This window comes from Chiloscyllium plagiosum, unplaced genomic scaffold (genome assembly GCF_037043375.1).
Source record: "Chiloscyllium plagiosum isolate Xiang-an unplaced genomic scaffold, Cpla_swu_hap1 HiC_scaffold_26, whole genome shotgun sequence".
In the NCBI taxonomy this organism is placed as follows: domain Eukaryota; kingdom Metazoa; phylum Chordata; class Chondrichthyes; order Orectolobiformes; family Hemiscylliidae; genus Chiloscyllium; species Chiloscyllium plagiosum.
Genome location: NW_028270164.1, coordinates 49,961,644 through 49,984,957, shown reverse-complemented (window position 1 = coordinate 49,984,957; position 23,314 = coordinate 49,961,644). Strand labels below are relative to the sequence as shown.

The window sequence follows — 23,314 nt, the reverse complement described above, 5'->3', positions numbered from 1 at the left end:
TCTGGTTTAGTGGTGCTGGAAGAGCACAGCAGTTCAGGCAGCATCCGAGGAGCAGTAAAATCAATGTTTCAGCCAAAAGCCCTTCATCAGGAATACAGGCAGAGAGCCTGAAGCATGGAGAGATAAGTCACACAGCCCTCACAGACTGACCACTCTCACAAACACACGGCCCTCACAGACTGACCAATCTCATGTACAGGCAGCCCACAGCCTGACCAATCTCATGTAGACATGGCCCTCACAGATTGGCCAATGTCAGATACAGGCAGCCCTCAGACTGGCCCCTCTCACATACACACAGCCCTCACAGACTGGCCCCTCTCACGTACACACAACCCTCACACTGACCCCTCTCACATACACACGGACCTCACAGACTGACCACTCTCACATACACACGGCCGTCACAGACTGGCCCCTCTCACATACACACGGCCGTCACAGACTGGCCCCTCTCACATACACACTGCCCTCACAGACTGGCCCCTCTCACATACACACTGCCCTCACAGACTGGCCCCTCTCACGTACACACAACCCTCACACTGACCCCTCTCACATACACACGGACCTCACAGACTGACCACTCTCACATACACACGGCCGTCACAGACTGGCCCCTCTCACATACACACGGCCGTCACAGACTGGCCCCTCTCACATACACACTGCCCTCACAGACTGGCCCCTCTCACATACACACTGCCCTCACAGACTGGCCCCTCTCACATACACACTGTCCTCACAGACTGGCCACTCTCACATACACACAGCCCTCACAGACTGACTACTCTCACATACACACGGCCCTCACAGACTGGCCCCTCTCACATACACACGGCCGTCACAGACTGGCCCCTCTCACATACACACTGTCCTCACAGACTGACTACTCTCACATACACACAGCCCTCACAGACTGACTACTCTCACATACACACGGCCCTCACAGACTGGCCCCTCTCACATACACACGGCCGTCACAGACTGGCCCCTCTCACATACACACAGCCCTCACAGACTGACTACTCTCACATACACACGGCCCTCACAGACTGGCCCCTCTCACATACACACAGCCCTCACAGACTGGCCCCTCTCACATACACACTGTCCTCACAGACTGACTACTCTCATATACACACAGCCCTCACAGACTGGCCCCTCTCACATACACACGGCCCTCACAGACTGGCCCCTCTCATATACACACAGCCCTCACAGACTGGCCCCTCTCACATACACACGGCCCTCACAGACTGGCCCCTCTCACATACACACAGCCCTCACAGACTGGCCCCTCTCATATACACACAGCTCTCACACTGACCCCTCTCACATACACACGGCCCTCACAGACTGACCACTTTCTCATACACACAGCCCTCACAGACTGACCACTCTCTCATACACACAGCCCTCACAGACTGACCACTCTCTCATACACACGGCCCTCACAGACTGACCACTCTCTCATACACACAGCCCTCACAGACTGACCACTCTCTCATACACACAGCCCTCACAGACTGACCACTCTCTCATACACACGGCCCTCAGACTGACCACTCTCTCATACACACGGCCCTCACAGACTGGTCACCCTGAAGAGACACTCACTTTCTTGAGACCCTGTCTGGACACCTTTCTGGACAATAACATTGACATTTAATTACTGACATTAAGTAAAATGTGACACCAATGTTCTCCTCTGGACATTGGCACTTTACATTTCCAGGTCTTAACAAGCACTTGGCGAAGGTACGCAATTGTCTCACCTCCTCTATAGGCAGATCATTCAACTGAGGCACCGAACTTGAAAGAATTCCGATAAGGAAAGGAGTGGGAGAACAAGCGATATCGATCATGACAGCCGGAAGCACGGGAATGTAGGTGTGCTGCCAGGTGAATGGGTACAACATGGCAATGGCTGCATGACCACATTTAGAGAGAGTGCTGGAAAACAAGAGAGAAAGTGATTAATCCACCCATCACTGAACAGGGGGACAGCAACAATAAATGTGACCAGGATTCAGTGACAGAGCAGAGAAATGAAACCGGGAGGCACATGCTAAAGACTGGACCTTTAAAATATTATCAATACATTCATGGGGATGTGCTGTGACACACTGTCTACAGTAGGGAATTAATTCAACAGCTTCTGGAGAGTGTGTGATTATTTTGATGCAAATTTCAAGGTTAACCCAGCAAATTAGCAATTTTGTGGTCAAATTTAAAGTTTCTTTGTTTAAAACTCAGATGTAAAATTGGTTGGTGAGGTTAGCTAATGGGGTGGTGCATGATACTTGTTATGAGAATCACAGATACATAGAGTCATCGAGATGTCCAGCACAGAAACAGACCCTTCAGTCCAATATGTTCATGCCAGCCAGCTAGCTATATAAATCTAGTCCCATTTGCCAGCATTTAGCCCATATCCCTTTAAACCCTTCCTATTCATATACCCATCCAGATGCTTTTTAAATGTTATAATTGTATCAGCCTCCACCACTTCCTCTGGCAGCTCATTCCAAACACACAACACCCTCTGCGTGAAAAAGTTGCCCCTTAGGTTCATTTTATACCTTTCCCATGAGTGATAGAAAATAAATAAACATAGCAAACAAGATTTAAATTTGACAAAGAGAGGACTGGCAGCAAGGCTTCAGAACAAAGTAACTATTCCACAGTTGGATGTGGTAATGAGTCAGATTATGGGACCAACACATTACTATATATAGTTTGCACAGACCCAAACTTTAGGATTAAGGGGAGCTGGTGGTGCCACTGAAGTAATAATTCAGAGGTCAAGGCTAATACCCTGGGGACTTGGATTCAAATCCCACCCTGCAGCTACAGAAGTAAATTCAGTTTATTTTTGAGAGTGTAAAACCAGTCTGAGTAACGCTGACTATAAACCACTGTCAATTGGTAAAAACTAATCTAGTTTTCTCTAGGGAGAGGGCAATCTGCCCTCTTTAGCTACCATGGATGACATATGTCTCTGTGTGCTCGACTCTTAACTGCCCTCTGACAAGGCTGAGTAAGCCACTCAGGGCAATTTGAAATGGCTACAAATGCTCGCCCTGCAGATGACCCCATGAAAGAATAAAAGGGGGAAAAAGAAATTAAATTTACAATAAAGGGAAAGGCCGTTTGGCCCAACTGCACCATACTGACTTTCATATAGGATTTCCACCCCAGCTACATAACCCAATTCAATCACTATATTCTTAATTTGATTTATTATTGTCCCATGTAACTAGGTACAGTGAAAAGTTTTGTTTTCCGTTCAGTACAGGCAGGTCATACCACACAAAGTGCATTAGGATAAGAGAGCAGAGCGAGGAATACAATGTAACAGCTGCAGAGAAGGTGCACAAAGAGTGAGATCAACATTAAATTTACAATTTGAGAGGTCCATCCAGAAGTCGAACAACAGAAGGGAAGAAGCTGTTCTTGAATCTGTTGGTATGTGTGTTTAAGCTTTTATATCTTCCATTTGTATTTTTATTCAATTCACCATCATGTATTTGCCATCTTCTTCGATATATTTATATTATTTGCCAGGTGATAGAGAGCTCCACATTCTCACCATGCTCTAGGTGGGCAGATTTCTCTTGGGTCATTGGATGTACGAGTGACCATCGTAGGTAAAAACAATGACTGCAGATGCTGGAAACCAGATTCTGGATTAGTGGTGCTGGAAGAGCACAGCAGGTCAGGCAGCATCCGAGGAGCAGTAAAATCGACGTTTCGGGCAAAAGCTGCCTGAACTGCTGTGCTCTTCCAGCACCACTAATCCAAAGTGACCATCGTACACAAACAAGCCCTGACAGGATTAACATCACCCAGATATTACACCAAGCTGATTTCTTCTCCATACCTGAGCTTGTCTGCAATGAAAATCACTCTCCGCTCCAAAAGCAACGAAGCAAACACGTGGATTACATGCCGGACGTTCAAACAACCAAAGAGACATTCAAAGTCAACGTGCTCCAGTCTTGAATCCATGGGTCTACATAGTTCGATCACCTGAGGAAGAGGAGCCTGGTGTCAATGCGGGCCACTTTATTAGAGCTTCATTGGTAGCAGACTGCAGTGACAGACTCAGTACAAAGACCTTTGTATGAATACCCTGGGTTCCTCCATTACAACATCGTGCTGCAGTTGGAAGAGTTTGGAGATGATTATTGTATGAGGAAAAGGTTGGGCCCGCAATCAATTGAGTTTTGAGGAGGTGATCTTATTAAGACACAAGATTTTAAAGGGATCTGTCAAAGGTGAATGTTCAAAGGATGTTTCTTCTTGTGGGAAAGACTAAGATTTACCAGGATGCTGCCGGAAATGGAGGGTTTGAGTTACAGAGAGAGACTGGATAGGCTGGGACTTTTTTCACTGGAGGGTTGGAGGTTAAGAGGTGACCTTACAGAGGCTTATGAAATAATGAGTATAGATAAGGTGAATGGCAGGTATCTTTTCTCTAGGGTGAGGGAATTAAAACTAAAGGTTATATTTTTAAGGTGAGAGAAGAAAAAAATTTTAAGAAGACATGAGTGGCAATTTTTAAAATATAAAACAAAGAGAGTGGTTTGTGTGGAATGAACTTGCAGAGGATGTGGATACAATTACAATATAAAAGACATTTAGCTAAGTACATGAATAAGAAACATTTGGAGGGACATGGGCCAAGCACAGGCAGATGGGGTGAGTTTAGTTTGGGATTATGGTTGGCATAGACTGGTTGAACTGAAGGGTCTGTTTCCATGCTGTATGACTATGACTTTATAACTTGACTAGACAGTTCTTAAAGAAAAGGTCACCCATTTAAGATAGAGGTGAAGAGCTATTTTTGTCTCTTGGAGGGTTATGACCCTGTGGAATTCTCTTGGACCATAAGAAATAGGCCATTCAGCCCCTTGAGCCTGCTCTGCTGTTCAGTAGGATCATGGCTCCTGCAGAGTGCTGGATACTGCACGAATGAACATTTTTAAGGCAGGAGTAAGAGAGATTCTGGGCTCAAAGGGCACCTGGGAGAGCCAGGAAGTTTGAGTTCAAGCTAGAATCAGACTTTGTTTATTCATTCACAGGACGTGGCTGTCTAGGCCAGCATTTATTGTCCATCCCTAATTGCCCAGAAAGCAGTTAGAAGTAACCACGTTGCTGTGGGTCTGGAGTCACATATAGGCCAGACCAGGTGAGGATGATTTTCTTCTCTTCAGGTCATTAATGAAGAGATGGGGTTTTCGACAATCAACAATGGATTTATGTTTGTCCTTAGGCTCCAGATTCTTTTTTCTATGGAATTCAAATTCCACCATCTGCTGTTGGATTCAAACCCGTATCGCCAAAACTGGGTCTCTGGATTAATAGCCCAGCGATAACAGCACTAGGCCGTCTTCTCCCTGTGATCTTGGTTTGAATGGTGGAGCAGGCTCAAGGGATCAAATGGCCGAATCATGTCCAAACTGTAACTCACCTTGTTGCAGCTGGAAGGACCGGGGGAAGGACTGGGGGAAGGTGGTATGATGGAGGGGAAATGACTAGGGGAAGGGGGAATGACTGGGAGTGAGGGGGAATGACAGGGGGGGGGGGGGGGGGAAATGATGGGGGGAGGGGGGAATGATGGGGGGGAGGGAGGAATGACTGGGGGGGAGGGAGGAATGACTGGGGGGGGAGGAGGAATGACTGGGGGGGAGGGAGGAATGACTGGGGGGGAGGGAGGAATGACTGGGGGGGGAGGGAGGAATGACTGGGGGGGAGGGAGGAATGACTGGGGGGGAGGGAGGAATGACTGGGGGGGAGGGGGGAATGACTGGGGGGGAGGGGGGAATGACTGGGGGGGCAATGACTGGGGGGGAGGGGGGAATGACTGGGGGGGCAATGACAGGGGGGAGGGGAAATGACTGGGAGAAGGGGGGAGAGACGGGGAAAGGGGGGGGAGAGACGGGGAAAGGGGGGGGAGAGACGGGGAAAGGGGGGGGAGAGACGGGGAAAGGGGGGGGAGAGACGGGGAAAGGGGGGGGAGAGACGGGGAAAGGGGGGGGAGAGACGGGGAAAGGGGGGGGAGAGACGGGGAAAGGGGGGGGAGAGACGGGGAAAGGGGGGGGAGAGACGGGGAAAGGGGGGGAGAGACGGGGAAAGGGGGGGGAGAGACGGGGAAAGGGGGGGGAGAGACGGGGAAAGGGGGGGGAGAGACGGGGAAAGGGGGGGGAGAGACGGGGAAAGGGGGGGAGAGACGGGGAAAGGGGGGGGAGAGACGGGGAAAGGGGGGGAGAGACGGGGAAAGGGGGGGGAGAGACGGGGAAAGGGGGGGAGAGACGGGGAAAGGGGGGGAGAGACGGGGAAAGGGGGGGGAGAGACGGGGAAAGGGGGGGGAGAGACGGGGAAAGGGGGGGAGAGACGGGGAAAGGGGGGGAGAGACGGGGGGGAAGGGGGGGGAGAGGCGGGGGGAAGGAGGGGAGAGGCGGGGGGAAGGAGGGGAACGGCGGGGGGGAAGGAGGGGAACGGCGGGGGGGGGGAAGGAGGGGAACGGTGGGGGGGAAGGAGGGGAACGGCGGGGGGGGAAGGAGGGGAACGGCGGGAGGAAGGAGGGGAACGGCGGGAGGAAGGAGGGGAATGGCGGGGAAAGTGAGGAATGATGGGAAAGGGGGTAATGGCTGTGGGAAGGGTGGAATGACTGGGGGAAGGGAGGAATGACTGGGGGAAGGGAGGAATGACTGCAGGAAGGGCAGAATGATTGGGAGAAGGGGGGGAATGATGGGAGACGGGAGGGATGGAAACGACTGGGGGTGGCAAATGATGAGACGAATCAAGACTCACTACTCTACAAGCTGTATTGTTATTACAAATGTTTTGAATCAATCACCAAAATGGAGAGTGGGGAGAACACCTCTGCCATTTTTGAAATAGTTTCATGGAATCTTTCATCTCTACTTGAGGAGCAGGCAGGTCCTCAATTTAACACCTCATCTGAAAGCTAGCACCTCCAACCATGCAGCACTCCCTTAGTACAGTACTGCATTGGAGTAACTGCCCATAGTTGTACTGTCGGGGGAAGACAATGGCCTACGGTATTGTCATTACTTGCGCCTCTGGATTACTAGTTTAATGTTCTGGGAACTTGTGTTCGGATCCCATCATGGCAGACGGTGGAATTTTAATTCAAATTTAAAAAATCTAATGATGACCATGAAAATATTGTGGATTGTCCATCTCATCCTGGTAAGGCCTATATGTGACTCCAGGCCCATTGTAATGTGGTTGACTCTTAAGCGCCTTCTGAAATGACCTCCCAGTTATAATCAAGGGCAACATTAATGATAATTAAAAAAGATTCAAAAAATAAGTTACCAGTGATGTTAGCCAACCACAGTAACTAACAATGGTAACCAGTAACTACAAGAGTTAACGTGTGTGGTTATGTGCAAGTAGATGAGCTGGCTACAGGAGTATCTCACTGTGGTTCTGGTCAAGCCATAGGTCATTAAAGCAGATACTAAACCAAGGTTGTGGGAAGCTGTTTGTGTTTCTATATAAAGTCTCTACAGATGTGAAAATAAACTTCCTCAATGAGTTGGGCAATTTTATCACGGACAAAATAAACTGAGAGAATTCCTCAGGCTTACATCTCTCCAGTAAACAGTGCATGCTCATTATGTCTAGTTTCCATGGCGATGACTTCCAGAAGACGCTGGTGGATGCCATATCAGCAGCAACAGGTCTCTGGGAGACTGACAATTCATTAGCAATCCTTCTGATAAACTCCAATTAAACAGCAAAGACTGATCCTAGGTGGCCTCTACAGATTGATAGTCTCCTGCTGCCAGGTTAAGATTAGAAGTACTCATTGACAGGAGGAATTGGTAAATTTTCAAGCTGTCACTTGGTTGACTTTTCCGGAAAAGGAACTGAACAGACTAATGAAAAAGGCTTTCTCGTAAGCAAGCTTACATTCCTGACCTATTATTTTTGTATTAAAATGCCCATCAACCTTGACCCTAATGGATTCAAAAATGCACCTACTAACTCACACCACCCTGCTAACTTCAGATGGTGAGAAATGTGAGCATGAGTAGGTCATTCAGTCCATCAATAAAATCACAGAATCCCTACAGTGTGGAAACAGGCCATTCGGACCAACAAGTCCACGCTGACACTGTGAAGAGTAACCCAGCCAGACCCATTCCCCTCCCTATTACTCTACATGTACCTCTGACTAATGCACCTAACCTACACATCCCCGAACACTATGGGCAATTTAGCATGACCAATTCACCTGACCAGCACATCTATGGACTGTGGGAGGAAACCGGAGCACCCGGAGAAAACCCACACAGACACTGGGAGAATGTGCAAACTCCCACAGACAGTCACCCGAGACTGGAATCGAACCAGAGTCCCTAGTGCTGTGAGGCAGCAGTGCTAACCACTGAGCCACCATGGCATACATGACTGATCCTTCCTGCCATAGTTCTTAACTTCTTTATCAACAAAAATCTGTTGAGCACAGCCCTGAATGGCCTAACCTTTGTTGCTCTTTGTCAATTTCCAAAAAGGAATGGTTCAAAGAGAGAAGGAATTTCTCATCTTCATCTTAAATAGGATTCTTGCTGCTTTGAAACTGTCCCCACTCGCTCCAAATTTCTCCCAAGAGGAGAAATGTCATCTCAGCATTAGAATCTTAGGTTTAAATAAGATCACCCGTTTCCTCATAAGGCCTGGAACCTCCTCATGCCTGGAACCAACCTAATTGATTCTCTCTGTCTTATGCAAGTATACCCTTCTTGAAGTAAGGAGACCAATACTCTACACAGCTCTCCAAGTGCAGTCTGCAAATAGAGAAGGCCATAACTATTCTCCTTCCTCCTTGCAATAAAAGGCAATATTCCATCTGCCTCTCTAACTCTTTGAAAGATGCCATCGTTGTACATCATTAAACTCTTACAAAAGGGAGTTTATAGACAGATCCTAAATTTTAGCTGCAGCTCTATTTAGATAAAGGAACATTCTAGCTTTTGCTGACAAATAGAGACATGAATGTTGTTAAAGCTCTTCATCTTCCAGAAAGCATATGATAAAGTTCCACACAAAAGGCTAATGCTCGAGATAAGATCGCAATGGGGCACAGGTAATTTGTTAGCCTGGATAGAGAATTGGTTAATCAACAGAAAGTACAAAGTCAAGCTAAAGGAGTCTTTTTTGGAGCAGATAGAATGTACTGTGGCCAAATTTATAGACGTCTCTAAAATAGGTGGGAAAGTACTTTGCAGTGAAGGAATAAAAAATAACACTAAATTGAATATGGATAGGTTAGGTGAAGGGACCAAGATTTGGCAGATGAGGTTTAGTGTGGCTAAGTGTGAGATCATCTATTTTGGTTCGAGGAATAGAAACACAACTTATTTTCCAAAAGGAGGGAAACTTCAGAATGCAGCGGGATCTGGGTGTCCTTGTGTCAATGAATTCCACATGCAGTTGTGACATTGAACGTTTCTTCCACCGCCTCCGTACTTACTTTTTTAATCACAACTCTCACCCACCTTCCGAAGACCCCTTCTCCTGCCTCCAACTCCATCCTCTTGGACACCCTTCTTCAACCTCTTTATATCCAACTACTGTTGTGACAGTGACCACTTCAACCTGTCCACCCCTCTCACCCATGCAATGCATCGACCTCCGCTCCAACCCCAACCTCACTATTAAACCAATGGACAAGGGTAGGGCGCGCAGTGGTAGTTAGACCAAAGCTAGATGCCAAAGCGCTGACACTTCTTCCTACCATTCCCCTCGACCAAGACCTCACCTTCCATCACCAACCCATCATCTCCCAGGGCATTCATGACCTCATCACCTCAGGAGATCTCCCATCCACAGCCTCCAACCTCAGTCATTCCCCAACGCTGCACTGCCCAATTCTACCTCTTAACCAAAATCCACAAACCTGACTGCCCCAATCGACCCATCGTCTATGCTAGCCCATACCCCACTGAACTCATCTCCTCCTAAATTGACTCTGTCCTGTCCCCCTTAGTCCAGGAACATCCTTGCATACATTCAGGACACCACCCATACCATCCACCTCCTCCATGACTTTAGATTCCCCAGTCCCTAACATCTCATCTTCACCATGGTCATCCAGTCCTTATGCACGTCTAGCCACCATGGTCAAGGCCTACAAGCCCTCTGTTTCTTCCTCCCCCACCAATCTAACCAGTCCCCCTCCACTGACCCACTTATTCAATTCATGGAACTTGTCCTCACCCTCAACAACTTCTCCTTCGAATCCTTCCACTTCCTACAGACCAGGGGGGTAGCCATGGGCACCTGTATGGGTCCCAGCTATGCTTGCCTCTTCATAGGATACATGGAATGGTCCATCTTCCGTAGTTACACCATACCCCACCTTTTCCTCTGCTACATTGACGACTGTATCACTGCTGCCTCATGCTCCCAAGAGGAGGTTGAACAGTTCATCAACTTCACCAACACCTTCCACCTGACGTCAAGTTCACATGGACCATCTCCAACACTTCCCTCCCCTTCCTGGACCTCTCTGTCTCCATTTCCAATACCAGTGTCCAACCCAACACAGAGATCTATTTCAAACACACCGACTCAACACAGCTATCTTGACTACACCTCCTCCCATCCCCCTCTCCTGTAAAAACGCGATCCCTTACTCCCAATTCCTCCACCTTCACACATCTGCAACCAAGAGGTGCAATTCAACTCTAGGACATCCCAGATGTCTTTCTTTTTCAAGGTCTGCAATTTCCCCTCCTGCGTGGTCAACAATGCCCTCCAGTACATCTCCTCCACTTTCTTCAGCTCCACCCTCGAACCCTACCCCTACAACCACAACAAGATAGAACCCCCCTGCTCCTCATCTTCCAACCTTTGAATCTCTGGACACAGCGTATTATCCTCTGCCATTTCCGCCACCTACAGTCAGACCCCACCACCAAGGATATATTTCCCGCCCCACCCCTACCTGCGTTCTGCAGAGACCATTCCCTCCGCAACTCCCTTTTTAGGTCCACGCCTCCCACCAACCAAACTTCCATACTCAGCACCTTCCTTTGCCACCACAAGAGGTATAAAACCTGTGCCTATATCTCCCCCCTCACCTCCATCCAAGGCCCTAAAGAATCCTTCCACATCAGACAGAGATTTTCTTACACACTTCATCTACTGTGTCCGTTGCTCTTGATGTCTCCTCTACACTAGAGAGACAGGATGCCCACTCGTGGAGTGTTTCAGGGAACATCCCTGGACACATGCACCAAACAATCCCACCGCCCTGTGGCCAACCACTTCAACTCCCCCTCCCACTCCGCCAAGGACATGCAGGTCTTGGGCCTCCTCCATCACCAAATCCAAGTCACCTGATGCCTGGAGGAAGAACGCCTCATCTTCCGCCTTGGGACTCCTCAACCATGTGGCATCAGCATCGACTGCAGTAGTTTCCAAATCTCCCCTCCGCCTACCTCCTCCCAGATCCAACCCCAAACTCGGCACTGCCCTCTTGACCTGTCCTACCTGTCCATCTTCCTTCCCATTTTTCCTCTCCATCCTCTCTACTGACCTATCATCCCCCCAGTACTCAAAAATCAATCAATTCCTGACATGTCTTTATGCAGTAGAGTCATAGAATCATAGAGATGTACAGCATTGAAACAGACCCTTCGGTCCAACCCGTCCATGCCGACCAGATATCCCAACCCAATCTAGTCCCACCTGCCACCACTCGGCCCATATCCCTCCAAACCCTTCCTATTCATATACCCATCCAAATGCCTCTTAAATGTTGCAATTGTACCAGCTGCCACCACTTCCTCTGGCAGCTCATTCCTCTGTGTGAAAAAGTTGTCCCATAAGTCTCTGAACCTATGCCCTCTAGTTCTGGACTCCCCCACCCCAGGGAAAAGACTTTGTCTATTTATCCTATCCATGTCCCTCGTGATTTTATAAACCTCTATAAGGTCACCCCTCAGCCTCTGGCACTCCAGGGAAAACAGCCCCAGTGTGTTCAGACTCTCCCTATAGCTCAAATCCTCCAACCCTGACAACATCCTTGTAAATCTTTTCTGAACCCTTTCAGGTTTCACAACACCTTTCCAATAGGAAGGAGACCAGAATTGCATGCAATATTCCAACAGTGGCCTAACCAATGTCCTGTACAGCCGCAACATGACCTCCCAACTCCTGTACTCAATACTCTGACCAATAAAGGAAAGCATACCAAATGTCTTCTTCACTATCCCATCTACCTGTGACTCCACATTCAAGGAGCTATGAACCTGCACTCTGAGGTCTCTTTGTTCAGCAACGCTCCCTAGGACCTTACCATTAAATGTATAAGTCCTGCTAAGATTTGCTTTCCCAAAATGCAGCACCTCGCATTTATCTAAACTAAACTCCATCTGCCCCTTCTCAGACCATTGGCCCATCTGATCAAGATCCACTCAACTCAGTGAACAAAACGTCGGCCCTGCCACACCAACATCCCACTCAAGTGAGATACAAATGAAGCAAACTCTTCCGAGCCAATCTTGTCGCAGTCTCCCCTCCCCAACACCACCAGCCCACCCATTCCAATGTGTAACTTTCACCCAGACCCACAAGGCTCAGAGTGAACATTTCGATTGTTACCTCGTTCCCTGACCCTGGCAGGAAGTTCTTGACGGTGATAACTCGGCCTGGCGCTGGAAACGGAGCCTCCATCACGCTGCGCATGAATGGGTAGACAAGGGCTGGGGAGATCTCCCTTCGTTTCTCCACTTCGTCCAGAATCTGGAGCATGCACACAGAGAGATGTTCGTCAGAGGTGGGGATATCTATGTGGGTGAAGACTTGTGCAGTCTGTTTCTAACTGGGGGAGTGGAGGCAGGGCCTATGATCCAGGGTTACACCCCTGTGGGGAGTACTGCCTTGTAATGGGGAAGTTCACTGCTCATCTAGAACAACTGAACATTCCCCAATACTGCAATATCGAATTCACACAGGGCAAATCACAGCGGCTATAACCCAGTCATGTTCTTTGGGTGATAATGAATGAACCGAATAAAGTTGTCTGGGAAAACAGATGATATTAGTGCAGGGGAGAGAATGCAGAGCAATTTGGATTATTGGGATACTTTGCATTAAATCAATTCACAATATGTACTGAGATCAGAGTCTAGATAGCAACTGCAGAGAACATTGAGAGAGTGTTCGGTTTCTGACTCAGTTGGGTGAAGATTCACCAATCGTGGATTATAATCTGCATAGCTTTGAGTGCTGTTTCCAATATACTCAGGATTAGATTGCATATTCCTGCTCCAATAATATTCCTGGCTGCTCCCAAATGAAGGCCCAACTTTGGAGCCAATAGCCCAAGGTAATTTCCAGTTAAAGCATGTGTGTGATAAGTTCAATGATATGACATTGTGGGTGATCAGCCTTCTCCCTCTTCACATAGACGAGGAAGAGCTGCCAAGGAAAACATTCAGAATCTCCTCAAAATACTCCAGGCTGCAGGCCAGAAACAACAGGCTGAGGGAATGCTCCATCTCCCGGCAGCTTCCTGTCTGTTTCCTACTTTAGCACATCCGAGTTTTGTTTGATCAGGAATGCTTTGTGGACTTTAACTGGGAGGATTTAGCATCAAGATTGAACAGTTGGGATCTCAATGGAAACTCATAGTTTTCCCTCTAGGCAATGGGGTTCTGATCAGGAAGTGGAGATGGAGAGACTTACAACCTTGCCCTTGTTTTAGTCTACCACAGAGCAGATAGGGGCCATTTGGCCTATTGAATCTGCACTAACCTTCCAAACAGCATCCCACACAAAGCCACAATCCCCCATCCTATTCCTGTAACTCAGCATTTCTCATGGCCAATCCACCAAGCCTGAACCTCCATGGACACTATGGGGCAATTTAACATGGGGTCAATCCACCTAACTTGCACATCGTTGGACTGTGGGAGGAAACCGGAGCACCCGGAGGAAACCCACACAGGGACGGAGAGAATGTACAAACTCCACACAGTCACCCAAGGGTGGAATCAAACCAAAGTCCCTGGTACTGTGAGGCAGTAGTGCTAACCACTGAGCCACTACCCACTCAGTTCCATCAACCCCTGCCCAGCCTGATACAGATGCAGGTATACGCCCTTCTCAGACAGAGGGCCCTGGTGATTCCAGGTGTTGAGGTCAAGGTCCTTGCTGCTTGAAGCAGTCACCAGAACTTGCTGAACTCAATTCAACACAGACTGCTGGGGTGAGGGTGGGAGTGGGGGCAGAACAGTGAGAAAAGGGAGGCCAATAGATTCACTGTGACATTTCTAACACATTAAAAGGTACTATGTAAATACAAGTTGTTGTTGCGATGCTAATATTAACAGAAAAGTGAGAGTCAGCCGCCATTGGTAGCAAAAAAAACCAAAGAAGATTACGGCACAGGAACAGGCCCTTCGGCCCTCCAAGCCTGCACCGATCCAGATCCTCCTCCTAAACCTGTTGCCTATTTTCTAAGGATCTGTATTGCTCTGCGCCCTGCCCATTCAAGTACCTGTCTAGATACACCTTAAATGATGCTATCGTGCCCGCCTCTACCATCTCCACTGGAAACGCATTCAGGCACCCACCACCCTCTGTGTAAAGAGCATTCCATGCATATCTTCCTTAAACCTTTCTCCTCTCACCTTGAACTCGTGACCCCTAGTAATAGAGTCCCGCATTCTGGGAAAAAGCTTCTTGCTATCCATCTTGTTTATACCTCTCATGATTTTGTAAACCTCAATCAGGTCCCCCCTCAACCTCCAACTTTCTAATGAAAATAATCCTCAGCAGGTGAGGGCTTCATCACAAATGGTAATGAAGGCAAGATTGCAGACGTTTTTGGATACGTGTGCGCTCTCTGTCCGGGGTCAGCAGTTCACGCAGAAACATTGTGAAGGTTGGAGGTCAGGTTATTGGGTCGCAGGCAGTGGAATGAAAGAGATCTGGGGGTAATGAAGAGTCAGGGGATTCCAACTGCTCTCCGACATGGAGGGTAAATGGTTACATGGTCTGCTTCAGCAAATTGTCTGGGGTCTGTGTTGTTTAAGATTCAATTTTAAGAGTTCATGAAAAAAAACATAACAGCGTGGTTCCTCATCAAGTAGAAGCGAAAGGGACTAAAGGGATTGAAGAGAAGATCAAGGTAAAACACTTTTACAGAGAGAGTGTTTCTTAACCATGAGCTATCTGTGTTGAAGCTGCAAGTCAAAAGGATTTCTACGGTGGCAGGGATGAGTTGGTACCAGGTGCCCTCATTGGTACAGTCCTCCACTCAGTAAGTTCTCCAATTGGACAATGTCCAGAAGAAGCCCCAATAGCTGAGGTTGGCAGTGATGTTGTGGTGGCGGTTGGGGGTGTGGAGAAGAATGAACAACAGATCTATTCTTACCTTCGAGAAGAGATTGAAGCAACCGAGCCGACTGATGATACAGTAAACCTCTGGCAACCTTTTCCCTTTCCCATTCGGCTGAAATAAGAACTGGAAAGTTAAAGGAGGCAGCCAAACGTGGTCAGACACACACACACACACACACACACGCAAATACACACAGCAAGTGGCTCAGTATAGCCCTCCCATCCCACATAGCAAATGTTTCACTTTACCCCTAGCTCCCCCCACCAATGAGTGGCTCAGTCCAACCTCCACCTTCATCCTCACTCCCCAACCCAGCCAACAAATAGCACAGCCCATCCCTCTGGGACCAACCCCCACTCAACAAGTGGCTGAGTCCAATCTCCTCCCACCTGTCTCCCATCAATGGTTCAGCTCACCCTTCTGGCATCAACCTTGCCACATCCCCCAATGCAAATGGTGGCTCCCCCACCATTAATCTGGCCCCATTCTACTCACTCAAGTCACCCACCTACTCACCAAGCCACACAGTGATACAATCCACCTTCCATGGTGAATGGTTTGTGCCATCATCCATCCCCCTATTCAGCGAGTGGCTCAGTCCTGTCCTCACTCATTTCTGCCCCTTGCCATTAGTTGCAGTACCCAGCCATCCTATAGGGGGAGCATCTTCCAGATTTAAAAGGGGGCAGCCCACCCTGCCCCCTGCACATCCTCATCAGCAGCAGTGGGCAATCTGGAGGTCTGGGCAGTACCATCTTTCCATTTACCGACAGAGCCCAGGCCATTGGTTTTCATTCTCAGTGTCACTCCCCTACCCTTCCCGTAAAACACCTTTCACAGATTAAAACAATCACGAGATAGGGGTATGGGAAAATGGTCTTGAAGCAAAAGGCCAACCATTATCTCGTGGAATGGATTGAAGGGCTGCACGGCTTACTATTTCAAATGCACTGTGTGCAGTCACTCCTGTGTCCAGACAAAGCACTCCTTTTTCTCCTGTCACTCAATGTGTTGACCAGTCAGAAGACTCTACCAACAGCCTCGCATCAACTTGTTTTATCCTAACGGGGTTATCAGATTCTTCTACATCCAGGTGGAATACTCTGCAATGAACTATTCTCCTTCCCAGGCCGAAGGACTGCAAAGATGGGAAACCTGCATCTTTAAACCCTTTCAACAAAAGACGGCATCAATAGGTCCAATATGATTTTAATTGGCAGACACTAATCTCGAGGAGGCTGCCTCTTGGTAATTTGCTCTTCATTCCCCTGTTGCATGGTCAGGACTATTTATAGGAGTTGGCCTGGATGCAGTGACCTCTGAGGAAGGCTGCACACAGCTCTCTGAGTTTTTAGCTGTGATTACAGACTTAATCAAGATAGACAGACTCCGAGTCCCTATGACGCTCGCATTTATTGAGTTCAGTAATTGCAAAACTCACCAAGAGTTTCCGACAGTACCCGAACCTTCTGCTCCCATCCTCACCAGTCAAAACAAAGGAGAAGGTTTCACTGTTGGTGCAATGATAATAGGCACGGAATACATTACAGGACACCCCAGAACAAACAGAGAATCACACTTAATGACTCACCATCAATGTGATGGCCAGCAATTAAACAATGTGTTTCTTCACAGCAATAACAATTAGCTGACTCAAACACTCCAAGGCATTGCCTCTTGGCCACTACGACTCCCTGGGGTTTAACATTAAACTGCACAGACTTCTGATGCTTACACACTGATGCCAAAACACCATTTGCCCACCTCCCCCACCACCTCCAAGCAAGCTCTCAATTCCCCACTCGCGACAAAGCTCCTTCCAAACCCGCCTCCTCTACCACCAAGGAGGAGAACAGAAGCAGGTACCACCCGCACGTTCCCCTCCGTGTCACTCACCATCCTGACTTGGAAATGTATCGCCGTGCCTTCACTGTCACTGGGTCAAAATCCTAGAACCCTACTCCTACTGGCATCATGGGGGCACCTATACCAGATGGACTGCGGTGGGTCTAGAAGCTGGCTTATCTCCACCATCTTCTCCATGGCAACGAGGGACGGAAAACAAAGGCTGGTCTTGCTAGTGATGCCCATGTGCCATGGATGAATGAAAAGAATCCCTCATATTGTTTAATTGCCTCTCAAGCAGTCCAGTTTTTGCCTGTACTGGCTTGCCCAGAGACCCCCAGGAGCTCTGATCGACATGTGAACTAGCATCTTCTGAATACAGTCAGTACATTTGGGCACAGACTAGTAACCGGTACCTGTAGCTGTGTGTGAACCCATTACACCTTCTGGCCGGGCAAATTTTGTTTTTTAGGAAGGGCCTCACTTAGTGACAGTCTGAACTGAAACACATGATTTCCGCTCCCCCTCACCCCCACCCTTCCCCTTAATACATCACCAGGAATTCAATGTTAAATGTGGTTTTCAGGCAACTCGAAGTTTAAGGTAAGGCCCAAACAGAAAAGTTTCTGACAGACAATCCATTGTTAGAACACCATTAACAATCTCACCTCATTCCAGAAACCAGCATCTAGCCCAAGCAGATCCTCCCACTGCAGTACTGACAGAATGCTGCATTGTCGAGAGGTGCCAATTGCCGGGAGAAATCTTTAACAAAGGTCGTTCCCTGCCTCTCGGGTAAGTACAAAGGAACCTGGGGGCTCCATTTTGACAAGGAGCTAGCAAAGTCTCCTTGTGCTTCGGCCAATATTCATTCCTCAACCCAACAGAAACTATTTGGGATTTATCACATTGCTGTTGGTGGGTTCTGCCTGTGTGAAAATTGGCTGATGCATGTCCAAAAAAAAAAAAATACTTCATTTGCCATGGCCACGAAAGGTGCTACCTAACTGTACATCTTCATTTCCCTTAGAACTGCTCCTGATCCACTGATGTGTATTACTGCTGTCACACAAGTTCAAACAGCAGGTCACAGCCCTTTACTTGCCCATCGGAAAAGTGAGAAGGCTGCTCTCACCTATGGTTATAATACACTAGGACATTAGTCCATGTGCTTTAACAGGACAGATAGCTGAGGGTTCATCACCAATGCACGTTCTAAGAGCCCATACCTGGTCAACTGAGAGACTGCAACCCATTCGCTGGCATCAGGAAAGCAGAACTGAGGAATAGCTTTTAGCCTTTCTTCAGCATCACGGGCTTGCCTTGTCGACTTCTCCAGCTGTTAGAGAACATAGAAACAGGCCTCGCATGAAGGAACCATGCACAATTACAGTCATCAGGCACAAGTTCAGGAGAGGTTTCTAAAATTGCTAAAAATATTCCAGTTGAGGTCTGACCAGAGCCTTATATAGCCTCAGCAGTACATCTCTGCTCCTACAGCATCTATTGGACTGAGAGATTGGTTATAATGTGTTCACTGTAACAAGGCAAGTGACCTTAGACAGACTGGTAAGTCCTGTGAACGTAAGGTGTGGACTCAACATGGTGATGCACTATGGGATTAACAATGACTGAAACGAACGTGGATTGCTCAGTATACTCTTGATATAACTCCAATATGCAGTAACATAACATGCTAACAAATTGAATATATTAGGTTAAACTACAAGAGAGACATTGTGAGAGAAAACCTGGGTTGTAACATATAAGAACATAAAGAGAAGGCCATTCAGCCCCTCAGGCCTGCTCCGCCATTTGATACAATTTTGGTTGATCTCATCTCGGCTTCACTTCCACTTTCCTGCCCACTCCCCATCACCCTTCAACCTGTTACCAATTAAAAACTTGTCTATCTCCTCCTCACATTTACGCAGTGTCCCATCATCCACCGTACATGGGGGAGTGAATTCCATAGATTTATGGACCTTTGAGAGAAGTGATTCCTCCTCATCTCGGTTTTAAATCCGCTGCCCCTTATGCTGGAACTATGACCTCTCATTCTAGATTGCCCGACAAGGGGAACAATGCTCTCTACACCTACTTTGTCCATCCCCTTCAGCAATTATATACGATGAGATCACCTTTCATCCTTCCAAACTCTAGAGAATACAGACTTAAACTGCTCAATCCCGCTTCAGAAGACAAAACCCTCAGCTCTGGAATCAATCCAGTGAACCTCCTCGGAACTGCCTCCAGTGAAACCATATCCCTCAAGTGGGGGGGACCGACACTGTACACAATACTCCAGGTGTGGTCACATTAATACCTTGTAGCTGCAGCCCTATACCTACTTTTATACTCTACTCTTTTAGCAATGAATGTCAAAATTCCACTTGCCTTCCTTATTATCTGCCTTACCGACATTCTAAATCTCTGACTCATGCAAGAGGACACCCAGATACCTCTGCACTGAAGCATTCTGAAGTTTCTCTCCATTTGGACAATAAATTACCTTTCTATTCCTCTGACCAAAATGGATAACCTCACATTTATCCATATTAAATTCCAACTGCCAAATTTTGGTGCATTCAAATAGCTTACTATATCGATTTGTAAACTTCTTATTTCTTCACAGCAACTTACTTTCTCACCTCATTTAATGTCATCTACAAATCTGGTGACTGTACTTTCTATCCCCAAATCCAAGTCATTAATATAGATTGTAAACAGCTGGGTCCTGAGGACCGAACCCTGTGGCACCCCACTAGTTACATCTTCAAAAAACCCATTTATCCCAACTCTCTGCTCTCTGTTGGTTAACCAATCCTTTCTCCAAGCTAATAAATTACCCCTAAACCCAATGTGATCTTACTTTGTCTATTAACCTTTTGCGTGGCACCTGAACAAATGCTTTCTGAAAGTCCAGATATAGTATATCTACAGAAAACCCAATATCTATATTGCATGCAACATCTTAAAAGAACAAGAGCAAATTAATCAAACAGAATTTACCCTTCATAAAGCCATGCTGACTCTGATGGTTTCTGTCTTGACTTTCCAAATATCTTGTTATTATTTCCTTACCAATAAATTGAAACAGTTTCCAACAACACATGTTAAAGCAACGATGTGTAATTACCTACTTTCTGTCTCTGTCCCTTTTTGAATAAGCATATTATATCTCATGGTTCCACAGTGATAGAAAAACTCCAATGTACAGGAAAATAGCTCACCAAGCACTGAAGGAGCAGTTTCCAATTGACATAGAATATTTCTGTGACATAGAATATTTGAGGGAATTAGCAGAGATCCATTAAAGAGAGAGCTGGAGAAGTTCAAGAGTAAGAAGTAAACAGAAAGATATGTCGAGTGAGAAAGATGAGATTATTGAGTAGCAAGAAGTCTGAGATGTAAATTCTATGTAATAATGAAAATGAGATCTAAATTTTAAAAGCTTTTCATCAATTTATTGCCAGCCCTCAGAATTAGCTCTGTTACATCCTGAATATGGAAGATATTGAAATCTGGAGTTTAAAGCATATAGATCAGTGGAATGGAGGTGGATAATGACTGCAATTGATGCCTTTGAAGAGTGGCATTGACAGTGAGGACCTCTGCATTTCATTTTAACATGGTAACACGGCAAGGAGGAGATAATGCAGGAGGAGCAAGGAGGTAAATAAGGAAACAGTGCCTCCATTATCACAAACAAGGAGTCCTTTGAGGGCTGTGCACATTGGGAAAAGGAAGATGAAGGGAGGTGAGGAGATCAATATTTTTAGGGATTGGGAATGATTCAATACAGAAAAGGAGACAACAGTGGGGGTCACTGGGAGGAAAAATGTTATGCAAACAAGCAATGAAAGCACCAAATAAGATTGAGGGGCAAGAAGTGACTTAAAGCAAGAGTCAAGAAAGGCATTGCTCATGTGACAGATCTCAGTTATAGGGATCAGTTATAGTGTTCAGAATGACACAGGCCTTCTTAGAACTTGTGTGTGAGAACATGAACAATAAGAGCCCAGTGTGACACTGTCCCAGTGAGAGGGAATCCAGAGAGGCCAGTGTGACACTATCCCAGTGAGAGGGAATACTGAGAGCCCAGTGTGACACTGTCCCAGTGAGAGGGAATACAGAGAGCCCAGTGTGACACTATCCCAGTGAGGGGGAATACAGAGAGCCCAGTGTGACACTGTCCCAGTGAGAGGGAGTACAGAGAGCCCAACACCACATGACCTCAGTCAAAGACCAGAGGAACCTTCTTAAATGTTCCTGTTGTTTAACAGCCAGGGTTTCACATTCACCGATGTTCCTAACAGAGAGCCTTGTAGGTTATGTGCCAAGTTTGCTCACACATTTATATGCACAGTGTTGCCAATCTCACCTTACTGGGAAACTGCTGAGTGACCTGAGGTTCGTATATGTTTATCGAAGCTTTCTTGCGAAGTGAGACCACCACAAAGTATTCAAAAAGCTTCTGCTCCTGTAATTCGAATAAATCCCGCTCAAGGGTTTGATAGCGAGTGTTTCTTTTCAATGTTGAATGCACATATACCAAACGCTGATTGTGAGCTGTAAACAGCAAGGACAGAGAAAATTATTTAATAACTCAGTCAGAATTACCTCAGATAGTACAATAGGGTAAAAGGCAGGTTCCATGGTCTGACACACCATCATTCTCAACCAGGAGTCAGCAACAGCTGGATCACCATAGAAAGACTCAACTGGTCCATCAAATATCATTAGATAATATATAAAGGTTCTCATTCATTAGTGCAAAGGATGATCTATAACACACCAAATCAGTTATTCCAATATTTTCCTTATTGTTCTTTCTGCCAGAAATACTCTCAGCAAAGCTAACCCTTTTGCTTCCAATACTTGCAAAACATAAATCTTTCCCCCTTCCTCCCACCCAGTACTTTCAGTTTTCTCCAGGTTTCTCAAATCTCAACTGCCTCTGGTTTTAAAATGGAGGAGGGTTGGATCACTAATCACCAAGGCTTCCTCAGTAGCACCTTTCAAACCCTTAACCACTTCCATCTAGAAGGGCAAGGGCAGCAGACACATGGGAACGCCACTACATCCAAGCCACACACCATCCTGTCTTGGAAATGAATCGCCGTTCCTTCAGTGTCGCTGGGTCAAAATCCTGGAATTCCCTCCTAAGGACATTGTGGAGGTGTCCACACCACAAAGACTGCAAACTGTTCAAAAAGGTGGCACACCACCATCAAGGCCAACTACGGATGGACAATAAACGCTGCCTCAGCCAGCAGCACCCACATCCCGAGAGAGAGAATCCGGAGAGCCCAGTGTGACACTGTCCCAGTGAGAGGGAATACAGAGGGCCCAGTGTGACATTGTCCCAGTGAGAGGGAATACAGAGAGCCCAGTGTGACATTGTCCCAGTGAGAGGGAAAACAGAGAGCCCAGTGTGACACTTATGCCAGTGAGAGGGAATACAGAGAGCCCAGTGTGACACTGTCCCAGTGAGAGGGAAAACAGAGAGCCCAGTGTGACACTTATGCCAGTGAGAGGGAATACAGAGAGCCCAGTGTGACACTGTCCCAGTGAGAGGGAATACAGAGGGCCCAGTATGACATTGTCCCAGTGAGAGGGAATACAGAGAGCCCAGTGTGACACTGTCCCAGTGAGAGGGAATACACAGAGGGACCAGTGTGACACTTATGCCAGTGAGAGGGAATACACAGAGGGACCAGTGTGACACTTATGCCAGTGAGAGGGAATACACAGAGGGACCAGTGTGACACTTATGCCAGTGAGAGGGAATACAGAGGGACCAGTGTGACACTTATGCCAGTGAGATGGAATACAGAGAGCCCAGTGTGACACTGTCCCAGTGAGAGGGAGAGCCCAGTGTGACATTGTCCCAGTGAGAGGGAATACAGAGAGCCCAGTGTGAAACTGTCCCAGTGAGAGGGAAGACAGTGAGCTCAGTGTGACACTGTCCCAGTGAGAGGGAATCCAGAGAGCCCAGTGTGACATTGTCCCAGTGAGAGGGAAAACAGAGAGCCCAGTGTGACATTGTCCCAGTGAGAGGGAATA

The 23,314-nt window shown here is 47.3% G+C and overlaps 1 protein-coding gene across 2 annotated transcripts in view; it reads right to left on the bottom strand.

Annotated features, from left to right (window-relative positions):
- The window catches only part of LOC122563308 (DENN domain-containing protein 2C-like), a 124,204-nt gene that overhangs the window by 14,374 nt on the left and 86,516 nt on the right, over positions 1–23,314 (bottom strand). For both annotated transcript variants that reach the window (XM_043717024.2, XM_043717023.2), the window contains exons 9-15: positions 21,630–21,817; positions 18,475–18,584; positions 16,842–16,911; positions 15,434–15,511; positions 12,655–12,795; positions 3,887–4,035; positions 1,779–1,956 (exon numbers count right to left, since the gene is read on the bottom strand). In XM_043717024.2, the coding sequence (XP_043572959.2) occupies positions 1,779–1,956; positions 3,887–4,035; positions 12,655–12,795; positions 15,434–15,511; positions 16,842–16,911; positions 18,475–18,584; positions 21,630–21,817 (914 nt within the window). The remainder of the gene's footprint in view (positions 1–1,778; positions 1,957–3,886; positions 4,036–12,654; positions 12,796–15,433; positions 15,512–16,841; positions 16,912–18,474; positions 18,585–21,629; positions 21,818–23,314) is intronic.